General features: G+C 40.2%; 1 protein-coding gene across 1 annotated transcript; it reads right to left on the bottom strand.

The window, feature by feature from the left end:
• Positions 1–1,798: 1,798 nt before the first annotated feature.
• CLIC2 (chloride intracellular channel 2) lies at positions 1,799–18,456 on the bottom strand. The gene is made up of 6 exons (XM_047765207.1): positions 18,089–18,456; positions 11,330–11,439; positions 11,087–11,212; positions 3,931–4,037; positions 3,144–3,325; positions 1,799–2,348 (listed from the first exon to the last, which is right to left on the bottom strand). Exons 1-6 carry the CDS (start codon positions 18,143–18,145, stop codon positions 2,187–2,189), a joined length of 744 nt encoding a protein of 247 aa, XP_047621163.1. The 5' UTR covers positions 18,146–18,456; the 3' UTR covers positions 1,799–2,186.
• Between the last annotated feature and the right edge of the window lie 24 nt (positions 18,457–18,480).

The following is an 18,480-nucleotide window of genomic DNA, read 5'->3' as shown; positions in this document are numbered from 1 at the left end:
CGTGAGCTGGGGTGTAGGTTGCAGACGCGGCTCGGATCCCGCGTTGCTGTGGCTCTGGCGTAGGCCGGTGGCTATGGCTCCGATTCGACCCCTAGCCTGGGAAACCTCCACATGCTGCAGGGGCGGCCCAAGAAATAGCAAAAAAAAAAGAAAGTGGCCAAGAACGTGGCCAAAATATGTTCTAGTGTTTCACCACTGATCGGAAGTGCCACCTTAGCAGATAGAAAGTTTTTACATAGCTTTCTCTGTTTGGAATCTCTATTCCACTACGATCTATTTTTGCACCAAGAAAAGGTTCCTTCTTGCTTTTAAGAACTGGACGCCAGTGGATACAAATGCCCTTTCCCATATTTGGTAATTGACATCTGTAGGGGAAGAAATTGCTGATGCCAGCTTCATTCAGGACCCCACACTGGAGTCATCTGTCTGTCCAGGTTGGAAAAAAATTTACCTTCTCATAAAAACACATCTCTAAGGGAATTCCTTTGTGGCTCAGAGGGTTAAGAACTCTGTGTTGACACTGCTGCGGCTCAGGTCCCTGCAGTGGCGCAGCTTTTATTCCTGGCCAGGGAACTTGTGTATGCTGTGGGCACAGCCAAAAACCATCTCTAAGAATTTTCACAGAGGTGGTGCTGTGCAAAGTCTGTATTACTAAGTGGACGTTGTCTGAGGTCAGGCTGGGGCAACACATAAGGATGTGCTTCTTTACGTAACCTGGCTCGCTCTTTTCATGATCCGTGTGTATGGTAATTGCCGGTCTCCTTATTGAGCTGCATGTTCCTTTGACATAAGAGGCAGATCTCTTTTTACGTACTTCATAAGGTTGTTGTGAAGATTAAATCACTAACGAATGACATAGGAAGTACTCAATAAATAGTTACTGAATTGAGTAGTATTGATGTCATCTAAGAATATAATAATCCTTTTGTCTAGGAGGGTAATTCTGAGCTGTATCAGTATCTGTGGAATCGGGTGAGACGTACTTGGAGCTTTGTGGTGACATGAATACACCTGAAGTGTGGTATAATCTGTAAAAGAATGCTTCTATTAATGAGCTTAAGGGCGTGGTACTGAGAAACTCAAGGCCTAGAATAACACCTGTCTCCCCTTTTTCCAGGCTAAACTTTGTTTCATTTTTGAAGGACCAAGCGTTAACGCTCAGCTTTTGTTTCCCGATTTGAGTGATTTGATTGTATTTTAACCTGTAAACTGGACTACATATAGCAATGGAGCATTTTAAATTTTGTGGAATCATTTGTGATTTTACCCTCTCAGAATGGTTTTCTTTACCCTTTAATGGACAGCAACAAGATTTTTCCGTCAGTCAAATTTCTTAGTTTCCTTCTTATTTCCATTGGATGAAAGATTCGATTTACTTTGGCAACTTTTCCATATTTTTGCTTCTAACTTTAAAAAATTCTGACATGTTATCCAATTAGTGCTTTTGCTCGTTTAACAATATAGTCTCTGTTCCTAAAAGTCTCATCTCTCTCTGCCTGCGAGTGAGTCACATTTCTAAAATGATTTTTATTTCTTCCATCATAGCTGGTTTACAGGGTTCTGTCAATTTTCCACTGTACAGCAAAGTGACCCAGTCACACACCCACGCACATATAATACCTTCTTTTTCTCCCCTTATCCTCCATCCTGCTCCGTCATAAGTGACTAGACACAGTTCCCAGTGCTGGGGCTGATTTTCAAAACAGTCATTCTTTGGAGAGTGGCCTCTCTAATATACTCAGTCTCTGCTTCGTTATTCATATCAGAAATAAACCCATGCATGCATTAACCAAACAAAAAAGTGTAAAATTGTTTTTAATGAATTAGATGGAAATGTTTCGACCGAGCATTTTGAGACTGTGACTGCTTGTCGGCTGTAACTTCAACTATATCTGTTGAGCCTGCACATATGATGCATTCTAGGAATTCAAATAGCAAAAGATACTGATGCTTTTTAGGATGGCAGTGGTTGTGCCATGGGAAGAAACAAAGTGAAAGCACGAAGACCTTTAAAATACACAGTGGGAAGAGAGTTTGGATTAACTAGACACAGAACATTTAGTCGGTGTTCTTTCTCATAAGAAAGGTGGATAGAGGAAACAGTGTTTTCCATATTCTTATTTCAAAACAACCTTTCTAACATGATAACAGGTGAAAAGACAGGTTCTTCTATTGAAAGAGCTGTCCTAACTCTTCTGTTTAGCCACGCTTGCGTAGGTGTTTTCAATTTCTTTGTCTTCAGGACATGTGTGGCTAAATTCCTCGCGGGCATAGGCATTGTGGAGATAGCGCCAGACTCCTGAGAATTCTCTTGGAATGTCAAAGTCACGGTATTTCTTTGCAGCAACCTAGGGTTTGGGGACAAAAAGAGGGAAAAGCAGTTGCATCAGGAACCTGCCTAGTCCGTAAAACATGACTCAAAAGTCAAGCTCTTTGAAGACATGTTATCTTCACAAAAAGTACTACAAAACAAAAAGAATCTCGGATGTACTACTGTAATGTTTTTAAAAATTATAGTTGATTTACAACGTTGTGAGAATTTCTGCTGTACCCTACTTTAATGTTTTGTGTACAAACGAAGACAAAACACTGTGCTTGCAATCCTATTTACATTTATGGTGTATTTAATTATAAATATGTTTAGAAGAAGGAGGCACAGAAAAAGAGCATGTAATCTCTCCCCTGGCCTAAGAGTTTGTTTGTTTAGGGTCCTGACAATGTCTTATTTATGTATTTTGTGTGTGTGGCATTGAATCTGAGATGGAGTAAGTTCTGCTCCATAAAAATTTGTTAAAGTAATCCTTATGTCCTCATAGTAATATTAATAGCCCATGTTATTATCACTTGCGAAGGTCCAGACACTGTTCTAAGTATTTCACGTCTTAATGTTCTCAACAGTTCTGCGAACTGAGTAATATTTTCCTTGTTTTGTAGACAAGACAGTGGAAAGCACCTTCTGGTTTAGGAAGAAGCGAGAAGTTTTTTATGCTTCCCAGAGGAGACCTTTACGGATTTTTCCTCTGGGGAGAAAAAGGAGCCACACGCTGCGCATCATGATGATGGCAAGATGAGTGGGCACTGTGTTTCTTGCTGACAACTGCCAAACCTCTCCCAGTCATTGAGCCGGCCCTAAAAAGACTTACTTTAATAATGTTCAGTTTGGGTAACAAACTGCAGTCAGCCAGTGTCAGCTGATCCCCATCCAAGAACAGTCTTCTGGAAACCGTGAGTTCCTCAGCACTGTTTGGATCAATTTCATCCAGAAGCGGGGTGTTTAAGTAGTCATCCAGACGCTTAAATTCTCTGAGCAGAGATTTTTCAAAATCTGAGGCAATGAAGTCATAGGGTTACTTATAAATGTGTTCTCTTCATGACTCAATGCAGTCTCAATGTGCTCCTCAGACATTCAGACCTCTCTATCTTGATATATTGCTTACACTTGTTAACTAGCATGCTCAACGACTCACTGATAAGACTGAGTCAGATGTTTAATCAAATGGGGAGTGGAAATATTTTTGGACTTTCTTGAGGAAATACATTGGGAGGAGAGTGAAAGAAAGAAAGATAATATAGAAGAGTTGGAGACATAGATTTCATGATTCAGAGAACAGTAAACTTATTAAAGGATGTTTGTGGGAGATAGTCAGTGCTATGGTTTAAGAAGCCTTAAAGGTACACAGGGCTGGGAAAGTTGGAAGTTAGTTCACACCTAGGGTATCAGTGTGGTATTTGAGCTGGGCTGGTAATTGCTATATTGACTCTGAGGTTCTAAATCCAATAAAACTTCATGCAAGGGAATTTCAGAAGAGAGAACACAAAACGAGATGAATATACTCTATGTTCAGGAAAAGCCAATTTTCGCTAGGTCAGAACGTGGCAGTGAGCCCGCGAGTGAGAAAAACAAAAAGGATATAAAGAAAGTTATCTTACTCTTATTTGACTCCTTTTGTGTATTCTTAATGTAGGCAGAGAACTTGGCAAAGAGGTTGCAGCCCACATCAAAGGACTCCTTGTTCTTGGGGCTCAGATGAGGATACCTTAAAAAGAAACACCACGGCACTGTCACTCACACGTAACAAGACCGAGACCAGGTGTCCCAGCTTTCAGGCTGCTGAGAAGAGAGGTTTTGGAAAATTATCTTGGAAGCTGAAGGCCCTGGGAAATCTCTCATTGGAAATATGTCTTTTTTCGAGTCTGCGAATAGTTTCTAAAAATCACTGGGAAACCAAAGCTAACTTATCTGTAGACGAGTAGTGGGAAAAAAGCATAGCTTCAAATAATAAAACACATAAAAGAATAAAGAGGATGGAGCAGATGGGGAAAAGTAGCCAAGATGTCTTCCTCTTAGTCATAAAAACTTAATTTAGCATAATAAAATAAAATAATAATGTAATTCAGTACATTAACACATTCAATAAGGAAAACCATATTATCAGGAATAGAGGCCCAAAAAGTGTTCAATAAAAATCAATTCCTATTCATAAAACCCCCGACTTGTAACTAGAAATGGTTCAACCAAACACGTAGCCATTCCTACATTTGATCCATTAGTAGTTCCAGCCAGCTTACCCTTCAAAACATACCCAGAATCTGGGTCTACTACTCACCATCTCCGCTGCCCACTGCTGGGTCCAAAGTCCTCACGCCAAGGCCTTGTCACGTGGTCTGCCCTTAAGGTCCTTTCTTTTATCTGACATTGCAGCCTCTCCCCACCCTTAACCCTCAGGACTTCCCTCCCTTGCTTTGCTTTTTCTTAGTATTTATCATCCTCTAAAATAGTTTGTATTTTGCCTGATCAAAATTATCCATCAAAAACTTTCAGCAAGCATCATCTTAAATGGGAAAATGTTAGAAATATTTCCTCTAAATCCAGTAAAGGAAGAGCAGAGTCGTGATCGCTATTCTTCATCCTTGTGCTGAATGCACGAACCAGCGAGACAAAAGACACCATTCTAAATGGTGACTCCACATGTTTTACATTAATTTTATGAACAAGACAGAAATGCCTACATTGTTGTTGAGGTTTTAGCAAGGGAAGAAAGACAACAACATAAAACAATCTGTATAACTATTGGAAGAGAAGCAACAAGATAATTGTATACCTAGAAAAACCAAGAAAGTATAGGAAAAATGACTAGATTTCATGGTATTTTGGTCAGGTGACTAAATACAAATCAAATGTTGAAGAAGTAACTTTTCTACACTAGCATTAATCAAAGAGAAATGGACAGTAGTGGTATATTGCATTATAATAGTAACAATTAGAAATAATTTAATACAAAAGGTTCAGGAGCAATATCAAAAACCAAAATCTCATGGGAGAACATAGACAGGCACTCAGGTTCATAGTCTAAGTGCCCATTATCAGATGAATGGATAAAGAAGGTGTGATTTGAGACACACACACACACACACACACACACATACACACAGAAATATTCGCCACGAGAAAGAAGAAAATCTTGAGAACATTATGGTAAGTGAGATAAGTTGGGCAGAGAACGACATATACTATATGATAACTGTATTCCCCTTATATGTGGAATCTAAAATAGCTAAATTCATGAAAACAGAGAATTGAGTGGTGGTCACAGGAGACTGGGGGCTGGAGGGAATGGGGAGATGTTATTTAAGAGTAAAAACTTGCAACTGGTAGTTGAGATAAGTAAGTCCAGGAAATCTAATCTACTGCATAGTGATTGTAGTCAACAATATGGTAATATAGGAGTTCCCGTTGTGGCTCAGTGGTTAATGAACCCAACTAGTATCCATGAGGACACGGGTTCAATCCCTGGCCTCGCTCAGTGGGTTAAGGAACTGGTGCTGCCATGGTGTAGGTCGCAGATGCAGCTTGGATCTGGCATTGCTGTGGCTCTGGCGTAGGCCAGTGGCTACAGCTGGGATTTGACCCCTAGCCTGGGAACCTCTATGTGCTGTGCATGCAGCCCTAAAAAGTTAAAGAAAACCGGAGTTCCCGTCGTGGCGCAGTGGTTCACGAATCCGACTAGGAACCATGAGGTTGCGGGTTTGATCCCTGCCCTTGCTCAGTGGGTTAACGATCCGGCGTTGCTGTGAGCTGTGGTGTAGGTTGCAGACGCGGCTCGGATCCCGCGTTGCTGTGGCTCTGGTGTAGGCCGGTGGCTACAGCTCCGATTAGCCCCCTAGCCTGGGAACCTCCATATGCCGAGGGAGCGGCCCAAGAAATAGCAACAACAACAACAAAAGACAAAAGACCAAAAAAAAAAAAAAAAGTTAAAGAAAACAAAACAAAACAATATTGTAAAATAAATTTCAAAGCTGATAATGCAGTAGATCTTAACCATTATCACACCAAGAATAAGTGATAATTATGTGATAGAATAGAGGTGTTAGCTGACACTATTGGGGTCATCATTCATAAATATACAAATGTATCAAATCAACATGTTGTATACCTTAGATTTATACAATGTTATATGAAAATCATATCTCAATTTTTAAAAAGAACATAAAAAATAAAAAGAACATAAGATGATACCCAAATCCTCAAATCATGTCCTCTGATAGGAAGGATTCATATCATAAAGATGAAATTTGTATAAATAGTAATAAAAACTGAATGCAATTCCAATAAAAAATCTGACAGTATTTTTAAAATTGAGGTAAAATTCACATAACATGAAGCTCACTATTTAAAATACTTTAGTCCATTGACAGATGATTGTATTAGGAAGATGTGGTGTATAGACACAATGGAATACTACTCAGCCACACAAAAGAACAAAATAATGCCATTTGCAGCTACATGGATGGAACGAGAGACTCTCATCCTGAGTAAAGTAAGTCAGAAAGAGAATGACAAATACTATATGATATCACTTATATCTGGAATCTAATATACGACACAAATGAACCTTTCTACAGAAAAGATCATGGACTTGGTGAATAGACTGTGGTTGCCAAGGGGAGAGGAGGGGGAGGGAGTGGGATGGACTGGGAATCTGGGGTTAATAGATGCAGACTATTGCCTTTGGAATGGATTAGCGATGAGATCCTGCTGTGTAGCCCTGGGAACAATGTCTGGTCACTTATGATGGAGCCTGGTCTTGTGCGAAAATAGAATGTGGACATGTATATGTGACTGGGTCACCCTGCTATACAGTAGAAAATTAACAGAACACTGTAAACCAGCTATAATGTAAAAAAATTAAAATCACTATAAAAAAATAAACTACTTTAAAGTGTACAATTCATTGGCTTTTAGTACAGTCACAGTATTGTGCAACCGCCAACCCTATCTAGTTCTGGAACATTCTGTCACGCAAAAAGGAAACTGTGTTCCCAATAAGCATCCACTCCTCTTCCCAGTCCCTGGAGTCACTAATCTTTCTCTCTATGGACATGCTTGTTCTGGACATTTCCTGGAAAGAGAATCATACAACGTGTGGCCTTTTGTGTTTGGCTTATTTCACTTATAATGTTTATTCTGGATGGTTAGAAATTTTTTTCACCTATAATGCTTGCTTATTATAACATCATTTATGAAGACATTTTTCCAAAGAAGACAGACAGATGGCCGACAAGCACATGAAAAGATGCTCAACATTGCTAATTATTAGAGAAATGCAAACTGAACCTATGATGAGGTATTACTTCACACCTGCCAGAATGGTCATCATCAAAAAGTCTGCAAATAACAAATACTGGAGAGGGTGTGGAGAAAAGGGAACCCTTTTACACTGTTGGTGGGATTGTAAATCAGTGCAGCCACTATGGACAACAGTATGGAGCTTCCTTAAAACACTAAACATAGAACTTCCGTGTGATCCAGCAACCCCACTCCTGGGCATCTATCCAGAGAAAACCATCATTGGAAAAGATACATGAACCCCAATGTTCATTGCAGCACTATTTACAATAGCCAACACATGGAAGCAACCTAAATGTCCATCAATAGAGGAATGGATAAAGAGGATGTGCTACATATATACAATAGAATATTACTCAGCCATAAAAAATAATGAAATAATGCCTTTTTCAATAACGTGGTTGGATCTAGAGAGTATCACATTAAGTGAAGTAAGTCAGACAAAGATAAATACAATGGTATTAGTAAGATGTGGAATGTAATAGAAATGACACAAAAGAGCTTTTCACAAACAGAAACATACTCGAAGATTTCAAAATCAAACTCACAGTTACCAAAGGGGAAACATGGGTGGGGGGAGGGGTAAATTAGGAAGTTGGGATTAACATATACACACCACTATATCTGGAATGGATGGGCAATGGGGTCCTACTGTACAGCACAGAGAACTGGGTGTGATTGGGTCAATTTGCTGTACAACATAAATTGAAGAAACATTGTAAATCAATTATACTTTAATAAAATAATAGATAAGTAACAAGCACAGGGAAATTTACTCAATTACTCACAGACTAATAACTCATATAGGAAAAGAATCTGAAAAAGAATTGATAGGCCCATATGTATAACTGATTTACTTGACGGTACACATGAAACAAACACAGCATTGTAAGTCAATTATACTCCAACTAAATTTAATAAAAAAGAAAACAGGAAAAATATTTCTTTCTATGCTGTAAAATGAATATTATATGAGTCCATCATCATTTTTTATGTCCAATTAAGAACAACTGACATTTCTGTTAACTTAGTCAATAACACATTATACTCTGTGTGCTTTTATCGTTATCAGCTTAGTTTTATGTCAAGCATTTCTACCAGAAGATATAAGGCAGAAGAGTTCATTAAGAATTGACCAGCAATTGAACATACAGGACTGTGAAGATAAAAAACTATATTTCCTAGCTTCCCTTTGTACTTAGGTACGACCAAGTGAATCACTTGTGGATAATGAGATGTTAATACAAACTGCTGAGTGTGGCATCTGTGAAATGAATAAAGATGGCTTGCATCTTTTGTCCTTTGCCCTTCTTCCTCCCGGGCAGGCGTTAGGTACAGTGGCCTGGAATTCCAGACGACATATTGTCACTTGACTTAACTTTAATACTGAGACACTCACCTGAAGGATGGCAGAGAAGAATGATTAGAAAGCCTGGATCCCCAATGAAATTGTGGAGCTGTCACTCCAGCCCTACAATGCTTCATTCTGGGTGTCATTATGTGAGGGAAAAAAACCCCTCATATTTGTTTAAGGCACTACTTTTTGGGTCTATAGTTATCAGAGTTGAGTGCAATCCTAAATGATACATAAGCTGATAGAAAATCAGAAGGATTTGACAAGATGATTCACAGAACAAAATCAAATACTCAACGATCATGTGTAAAGATGCTCAAACTCACATACTGTTCAGGGGAATGCCAACTAGCGTATCAATGAGATATTATTACACCCATTAGGTTGCTACAAACTTTAAAAGAGTGATAATGCATATCATTTGAGACAGGTGGGAAAAGGGTACCCTCATACAATGATGGATAAAGTGGTAAAACTTTAAAAAGATACAAGACATTTGAATTTTGCTCCTGGGAATCTATTCCACGGGAATAAAAACACCATTACTCAAGGACATACGAGCAAGGGTGTTATTTATAACACTGTTTGTAGTGGTAAAAAAACTGGAAGGAAAGGGAACAGCTGTCAATGGAGAAAGAGCTTAGCAACTTGTAGCACATCTGTGATATGGGCTGTTATGGAGCCATTAAAATAATGAGTTAAATCTATACCAGTACAGTCGAAGAATGTTAGAAGTGTTTTTTTTTTTTTCTTTTTTTGGTCTTCTTTGTCTTTCTTTAGGCCGCACCCGAGGCATATGGAGGCTCCCAGGCTAGGGGTCGAATCGGAGCTGTAACTGCTGCCCTACGTCAGAGCCACAGCAACGCCAGATCCCAGCCACGTCTGCAATCTACACCACAGCTCACGGCAATGCGAGATCCTTAACCCACCAAGCGAGGCCAGGGATCAAACTGGCAACCTCGGGGTTCCTAGTTGGATTCATTTCCGCTGAGCCACGACGGGAACTCCCAGAAGTGGTTTTTTTTTTTTTTTTTTTTTTTGAAGTGAGATAAGGAAGATGCAATGTTTTTAAAGTAAATTATGCTTACTATTATTGTTCTTAAATAAATATAAAATAGGATATGAAAAGATACACAATAGATTTTTTCACTAGTTATCTTTGGGGGCAATAAAAGGGTGGGGAGCAGATGATTTGAGTGGAGGTAGTAGTACAGGAGGGTGGATGAGGGCAAAAGAACAAAATATAGGGCAAACTTGGAGCAGGTGCTTAAAATCTAAGACGACGTCAATAACGTAAGAGACATAGTATCGGCAGGTAGAAAATAATCTCAAATGGTATTCCTAGTTTCTTAGGAGGCATTTTGAACCGATAGAGCCCTTTGTTTATCATGTATATCTCTCAGACATACCTATTGTACAGATGTCTTGTATTGGGTATGTTTTACCTTCATGCCTCATGGGCTATTATACAATGTTATTACCTCAGGCCCTCACTCTTATCCCACCATGGGTTTCATTTCTATTTCTAGACTACTGAGAATTTACTTCCTTTTCTTAAGTGTGTTATGAATTTAAACATAACTCGAAATATTATATCAATTGTCTTTGTATATTTGAAGTTGAAGGGGAAAGTTTATGCATGATAGATATAATAGTTCTCAACCTGCAGAGCTAAGAGATCAGACTGAATTAAAGGCTATTTCAAAATTTTAGATCTTGTAAGGGCTCTGCAATGAAGTAAATCTCATTTCTTTCAGTATAAATGTCCTCAAACCTCATTATGGATCAGATAATGTGGCTAAAATTAAATGTGGCCTAAATTTTAATTGTCTTTCCCAAGTTTCCAAGTGTACCACTTGTCCATTCCTAATATACTGTTTGCCTCTCATAGAGTTTTAATGGCTTTTCATATATTAAATAAATATTTCTGTAGTAAATTTTTCTAATCACATATAGAGTAATCAAGGGGGATCTTTGAAACTCTAGCCAAAGAGCGGTCTGACACTGAAAAATAGTTAGATGTTCAGAAGAATCCTCAATCTGTAATCAATAGGCCACTAAAATGGATCATGTCAAGAACAAGAATATCTGGTAAAACACTGTACCTTGGGGGAGCCAGTGTCTGCTCTAGAAACTCCTCAATTTTAATGAAGTCTGTTTTCAACTCCTTGTTATATACCAGGAAGGGAGGATTGGTACCTGGGGCTAAGTCCTTCAGCTCTTCGGGCTTTCTATAATTATTGAAAATAAGCAGAGTTAGGTTTCCAGGAAAAGTACACATTATACCACCACTAGACGGGTGTCTCCTGATTTTAACCCCCGGAAGGAAGCGTCCTGGTTGCTCTTACCTGGTCATGTCAACCGTAGTCACATTGAATTTAACTCCTTTAAGCCAGAGTATCATAAAAAGGCGTTGGCAAAAAGGACAGCTTCCAATACTCTCCCCATCACTTCCAGCCTATTGAGAGAAATAAAAGCCTCATTCATCCATTTGCTCAACAAGTAGGTATTGAGTGCTTATTGGGACATGAGATAGCTACTAGAGACAAAGGTGGAAGTCCTTAATCTCAGAATTCTAACATCTGCGGGCAGAGAGAGAAAATGAAGCAAATAATCTCATTGCATGTAAAATTACAAGTGTGATAAGTGTATAACCACAGTAATAAATTTAATATATTACTCAAATTTGTATAAATATTTCCTGTTGAAACCTTTCAGATATTCCAAACGTTTTGCCACTGTAAATATTTCAGCAACGAATATTTCTGAGCATGTAACTTGCTACATTTCTGAGGTTATTATCTTGAGAATTAATCTTTATAATGGGAATGCTGAGTAAAGAGTATGTGCATTTTCCATTTGTATAGATCCTACCAAATTTACTTAAGAGGTTTTTTCCATAAGTCCATTGGCCATTTGATTTCCTTCTGTGAATTGTTTGTGACAATTTTACACTTTTCTATTAAGGCGATGATTTTTTCCTTATTACTTTGGAAAAATTACTTGTGTACTAGAGACACTAACTCTCTTTGATACATGTTACATGTAATTTAAAAAACATATGTTATGTGAAATTAAAATTTTACATAAATTTTACATTGTTTTCCTTTATGCAATTTGGGTTTCCTAATCTGCTTACACAAAATTGCAAAGAAAAAAATTACTTTCTTATTTTGCTTTACTATAAAAGTGTTCTTTCATGTTTTCTTCTAGTACATTTATGGTTTTATTTTTACATTTTTTCCATTTATTTGGAATTTATTTGGCATAAGAAGTGTATTGGGGAGTTCCCATTGTTGTTCAGTAGGTTAAGAACAACATAGGGTTTGATCCCTGGCCCCACTCAGTGGGTTAAGGATTTGATGTTGTTGCAAGCTGCAGCATAGGTCACAGATGCGACTTGGATCTGGTGTTGCTGTGGCTGTGGCATAGGCCAGGAGCTGCAGCTCTGATTCAACCCCTACCTCAGGAACTTCCATATGCCGCAGGTGCAGCCCTAAAAAAAAGAAAAGAAATAGAAAAAAAGAAGTGTACTGGGACCCCAACTTTATTACTTTTATTATCTTACAAATAGTGAATATTTGTCTTAACACTACTCATTTAAAACTTCATCTTTTGCTGAGCATTACTAATTATTAGAGTAATACGAATCAAAGCTGCAATGAAGTACCACCTCAGACTGGTCAGAATGGCCGTGATTTAAAAGTCTACAAATAACAAATGCTGGAGAGGGTGTGGAGAAAAGGGAACTTCCCTACACTGTTGGTGGGAATGTAAACTGGTACAACCACTCTGGAGGTATATCAGAAAACTACATATAGAACTATAGATGCCCCAGCAATCTCACTCTTGGGCATATATCTGGACAAAACTTTCCGTGAAAAGACACACACACACACCTATGTTCATTGCAGCACTATTCACAATAGCCAAGACATGGAAACAACCCAAATGTCCATCAACAGATGACTGGATTAGAAAGAGGTGGTGTATAGACACAATGGAATACTACTCAGCCATACAAAAGAATGACATAATGCCATTTGCAGCAATATGGATGGAGCTAGAGAATCTCATACTGAGTGAAATAAGTCAGAGAGAGAAAGACAAATACCACATGATATCACTTACATCTGGAATCTAATATACGGCACAAATGAACCTTTCCACAGAAAAGAAGCTCATGGACTTGGAGAACGGACTTGTGGTTGCCAAGGGGAGGGGGGCGGGAGGGGGATGGAGTGGGAGTTTGGGGTTAATCGATGCAACCTATTGCCTTTGGAATGGATAAGCAATGAGATCCTGCTGTGCAGCCCTGGGAACTATATCTAGTCACTTGTGAGGGAGCCTGATGGAGGATAATGGGAGAAAAAGACTATCTATATGTCTATATATATATATATGAATGACTGGGTCCCTTATGCTGTACAGTAGATATTGACAGAACACTGTAAATCAAATCTAATGGAAAAACTAAGAATCATAAAATAAAAAGACTAAGAACTGGGATAGGAAGAGTGTTTGAGAGAGGGCCAGTGATGTGTGAAATAAAATCCCCAATAAATAAGGGAGAGCGGTTTGGGGTTTGGAAGACTTCTATAGCAAGGAGGGGTGGTGGGTAGTTTAGTCTGCTTTTATATGACAACCTATATATTTCTCTGGATGGAAGAGTCAGGAAGCAGGAAGGAGCAAGCGATGAGGAGCACGGACATCTGAAGAGAAATGAGGAAGGAGAGGGGGCCACCTCTTGAGAGGGTTAGAGCCAGAGATGTCCTGTGCTCATGGGAGGTCCGAGTGGTAGCAGCTCAATCTCAACACGTCCCCAACTGAATTCCTTCTCTTTTCTTTACTCCACACAGCCACCTACTCTCTCTTTAGAGCCCCTAATCCTGCGAAAGGCAGCACCACCACCTCCTATGGATTTGGGATGTCCCCTCTAAAGTCATATATTGAAGCCTCAGCCCCCAGTGTGACCGTATTTGGAGATGAGGCCTTTGGGAGATCATTCGGGTTAGAGGAGGCCCTGCGTGCAGGAGCCTCACGATGGGATCAGTGTCTTGAAGGAGAGACCCCAGAGAGCTTCCTTTCTCCCTGTCTCCCACGCCCTTCCATGCAGGCAAGGTCCCAGCAGGCCTATCTATTATAAACGGGAAGAGATTTCTCACCAGAAACTGACCATGCTGACTCCTTGATCTTTCTTATTTTTTGGTAAAGTTTCCTTTTCCTGGCAGTGAGTTTAACAGACGAAACGGTGTTTACTGTTGCTCTTTGGGGCGTCAGGGAGTGAAGAGGTATGAGGAGAGCCAGCCAACCTTGGCAGCTGAATTTCTTTTGTGACAGCAATCAGAGTAAGGATCCAGAAAATCATAACCGGCGTCAGTGAATGGAAACTTGACTAGGGGTGGGAGGCAGGAAGAAGAATGAAGCCTGATAATAGATGCAGCAGGAAGGGTGGATCGCCCTTGGCCAAAGGAAAGGCAAAACAGTGAGGTGTAGGGGAAATGAGTGCAATTTTACAGGAAAACGGAACTTTTTTTCTGTTTATAAAATGCGTATTTAAAGTGCCACTGCACAAAATTTTAGGACATAAATGCCTCAGCCCGACTGATACATTTCCGCCCTCTTGAATATCTTCCGCTGGCAAAGAGAGGATGTGGTCCTTCACGAAAAGAACCTTTTACCTTGGCGTTCGGGACCTCAGTTTCTAAACATGAAGCCTGATGATGGCTGCCATAGCTGACATTTCTTGGGTGTTTTCTGTGTTAACAGCCACTGCGTCTTATGTGTTTATTTTATTTAATCCTTGCAGTGAAGAAGACCCTCTGCCGTAGGCTATGGCATTACTCTTGTTTTACGGAAGCTGACTTGCTCGGGTCCACTCGCCTAGGCAAGAGTTGACGACGGATCTCCTCTTCTCACATGGCAAAGCCAGGACCGTCTCCTCCAAACCTTGCTTCCTCCGGTCTAATGGTTTTATTGGATTTTTAATTAATCACTCCTTACCAGAATCTTTATGACAGTTCTAAGAATTTGTTCTAAGAACTTGAAAATGGTCTGAACTTTCAGAGAAGTATCATCTCTTTCTGCTTTCCCACATTTATCAAAACAAAAAGGTGACCGGACTTTGGCCCAAATGTGACAGGCTATAGCGTTATGTACAAATCTGCTAAAATTTAATTTTAGACTGGCAGAGAACACGAAAGCTCCATTTGTCAAACAACAGCAAAACCAGTAAGATAAACTCCGCATTTAGAGAAAATAAAATGTGTGTTAGACATCCTTTATTCTTAATTTTTGGATATCAATCTTGCCCCAATCATTCAGAGCTGGACAGCACTGTGTTCACGCACTACATGTAACACGTGAGGGCGTGGGATGTAAATTCTTAATTTTCTTAATTGTGACAGGAAAGCCTTACTTTCTTGGAGGGATCCAATCAGTGGGATGAGGAAATTATCGTAAGGTTTTTAAGCAACAGCCAGGAGTAGCTGGGGAAACTGCAGACTCGTTTACTCTTTAGAAAGAAAGCACATTATCTGTAAATGAGATAAATTGGTAAAGAGTAGTGCTTCTTAAACTTATTAACATTTTTTTCACACCTCTCCATCCCTGTTCCCCTTCCTGGTATCTTCTATGAAACTTCTGTCCATCTTTGGAATTCGCCCTAAGGTAAAGGAAAACAAATACCTGGACCGGGTGATACTCAGGGTTCTTCCAGAAAATCTGTAGCTTGTATCAGTGTCGTTAGATAAGCTAAAGCATTTCATCTGGTGAAATGCTGGGAAATTTTACCAGAAAGCGTGCCAAATTGAAAACAATTAATTAGGATTATGCACAGCTCTTTTAAAGGACTCAAATGCCTTTTTTTTTTTTTGCTTTTTTCTTTCCTTTTTAGGGCCACACCTGCGACATGTGGAAGTTCCCGGGCTAGGGTTTGAATCAGAGCTTCAGCTGCCCGCCTACACCGCAGCCACAGCAACATCAGATCTGAGCTGCATCAGCGACCTACACCACAGCTCTCGGCAATGCCAGCTCCTTAATGCACCAAGCGAGGCCAGGAATTGAACCGGTATCCTCACGGACACTATGTTGGGGTCTTAACCCACTGAACCACAACTGCAACTCCAAGGATCAGAATCTTAACTCTGCCATTTACTAGCTATGTGACCTTAGACAAAGCTACCTAGCTATTTTTTGCTTTAATTACTGTACCTGTAAAATCAGGCTAATAATAAACCATTTAGCACAGTCCTTGCCGTATAGTAAGTGCTGAATAAATGATTAGCTATTTTACCCTGAAAGTGATTACTTAACATGTATTCATCCAACGTGTGATGGGCTAACTTCCTGTCTAGATCACCCCCCAAATGAGGAAGTCTATGAAGATAAACACAGAGATCAATGCCCCAACAACTGGTTAGAGAAGTTAGAACCAAGTGAGCACGTTCAGACAAAAGAAACACTTTAGTTACCCTATGAAGAGCCATAACCTCTGCTTTGGAATTGGTAGATGTTAGAAGCCAGTTAGGAAAATAAAGCTTGTTTATACTGTGTCTGAGCAGTCACACATTTGGCTAGAATCCAGAGATAGGAGAAGTAGCTCTTATGTCCCAGAATCCAGCAAATACTTAGAATATTTTGCTCTGGAGAATTCAAGAGTGTCGCTCCTATAGTTTTGAAAAGGTAGGTTAATTACATCCTTGGTGTATATATGTGACCAGTTGTTAAATACTTTTAAATGATCGTAAAGTTATTACCTTGGCCAATGACGTTTAACCCCATGTTTGGTAAGCACACCTTATTTAAGGTGCGTTGGTAAGCCATCAAGAGGCAATGTCGTCTCAGAGGCAAGTTAGTTAGACGTTATTGCCTGCGCCTAGTTATCTAGAAACGATGAGGGCAATTTTGAGTCCTACCACCACCACTGCCACTGACGACACTCCTTTACTGCTATTAACATGTCTCCTACATTGTCGTTAGGAATAAATGAGGAGTTCCCGTCATGGCGCAGTGGTTAACGAATCCGACTAGGAACCATGAGGTTGCAGTTCGGTCCCTGCCCTTGCTCAGTGGGTTACCGATCCGGCGTTGCCGTGAGCTGGGGTGTAGGTTGCAGACGCGGCTCGGATCCCGCGTTGCTGTGGCTCTGGCGTAGGCTGGTGGCTACAGCTCCGATTGGACCCCTAGCCTGGGAACCTCCATATGCCGCGGGAGCGGCCCAAGAAATAGCAAAAAAAAAAAAAAAAAAAAAAGGAATAAATGAGATGCTATGTGTGTTTAGAAAATGGTCACGCACGACATGAGAGTTTGCTATGGTCATCATTCTGAATACTTCCAACAGTCCATGAAAATACAGAGGAAAATGGTTAACATAGGCCAGGATTTAGGAAACGAATTTCCATTTGGAGTAACCCACACAACAATTTCTTTCTCGATGAGCTAATTTAGAAATACATGTTCCTTCCTCCTGCCTCGGGGGTTTTCCAAAGGGCTTTTCTGAAAAGTTAAGACATTAAAACCCCAAACCAGAAACCAACCAAATGACTCGGGCAAAATGCCTCCTCATGTAACAGGCACACAAGTCCTGGATTTTCCCTGCGTGGCCATGGGACCTGCTGCGATGTTCGTGGCGTGGGCGAGCTTCAGAAAGCTGCGTTTGGACTGCGTGTGGAGCGGAGGCCCTCAGGCCACTCTCGGCCCTCTCCTCCCACATTCAGTCCGCACGAAACGCGACAGTGAGAGCTTGGAAAGGCCGCAAGGATCATTTCGTCAGGCTCCTTCTTTGGAAAAGTGGAAAAACGAAGAGGGGGACGGGGTTGTTGGAGGTCACGCAGGAAGCCATGAAGAAGGTCATTTAGTTGCTCCAACGACCAACAAGTCTAGTTGTCTTTCCACCGTAATTTGCATTTTGCAGATGGGATATTTTTCTATCGCCATTTAAGAGCAGCCGAACACTCAGGCGTTCTTCTAGGGCTCAGACTAGGTATATAATGATAAAACTATTTCCCCTCTCTAGTTGAAATGTTGACGTTTTAAAAAAAGAAGCTGAGGTTCAAGGTTAATAAAGAATACATTCTGTATACTGTCATTATAGCTAGAAAACTTACCTTCACAAAAAGCTCAATTTCAGGGTCTGCTGGACTGCTGGGCCTGGGACCTGCCATCCTTCTGGTTTTATTTCCAGTCGTCAGCCCCTCACCTTCTGCACACAAATTCTTTTCTTCCCGTTTTATCCAAAGGCTTAAATGAAAGTTGTGCTTTAAGAGGGAAGTCCAGTTTGTAAGAGTCAGAGCTGGGCTGGTCTCTCTTCGAGAGGTGGGGTGCAGAAAATTCTAGATGTTTGAGAGCAGCTCTTGAATTCGTTTTCCTTCTTCCTCTTAACCTAACATTTGAACCAAATAGGAGCTAGAGGGGTGTGTATAAACTGGCTGGCTAGAAGGGTGTGGGTGTTTCCAGAGAGGCTTCAATGCTATGACTCAGCATAGGAAAAACACATACA

Source organism: Phacochoerus africanus, chromosome X (assembly GCF_016906955.1).
Source record: "Phacochoerus africanus isolate WHEZ1 chromosome X, ROS_Pafr_v1, whole genome shotgun sequence".
Classification (NCBI taxonomy): Eukaryota; Metazoa; Chordata; class Mammalia; order Artiodactyla; family Suidae; genus Phacochoerus; species Phacochoerus africanus.
The sequence above is the reverse complement of the archived record's forward strand: the minus strand, read 5'-3'. Positions and strand labels throughout refer to the sequence as shown.

Bases quoted from the DNA above. Each gene is read 5' to 3' on its own strand.
- CLIC2 (XM_047765207.1), bottom strand. From the start codon at position 18,145: ATGGCAGGTCCCAGGCCCAGCAGTCCAGCAGACCCTGAAATTGAGCTT. The intron at 11,440-18,088 runs GTAAGTTTTCTA...TTCTCTCAATAG, and splicing joins AAATTGAGCTTTTTGTGAAG to GCTGGAAGTGATGGGGAGAG. The intron at 4,038-11,086 runs GTACAGTGTTTT...TTTCTTTTTAAG, and splicing joins CAGACACTGGCTCCCCCAAG to GTATCCTCATCTGAGCCCCA.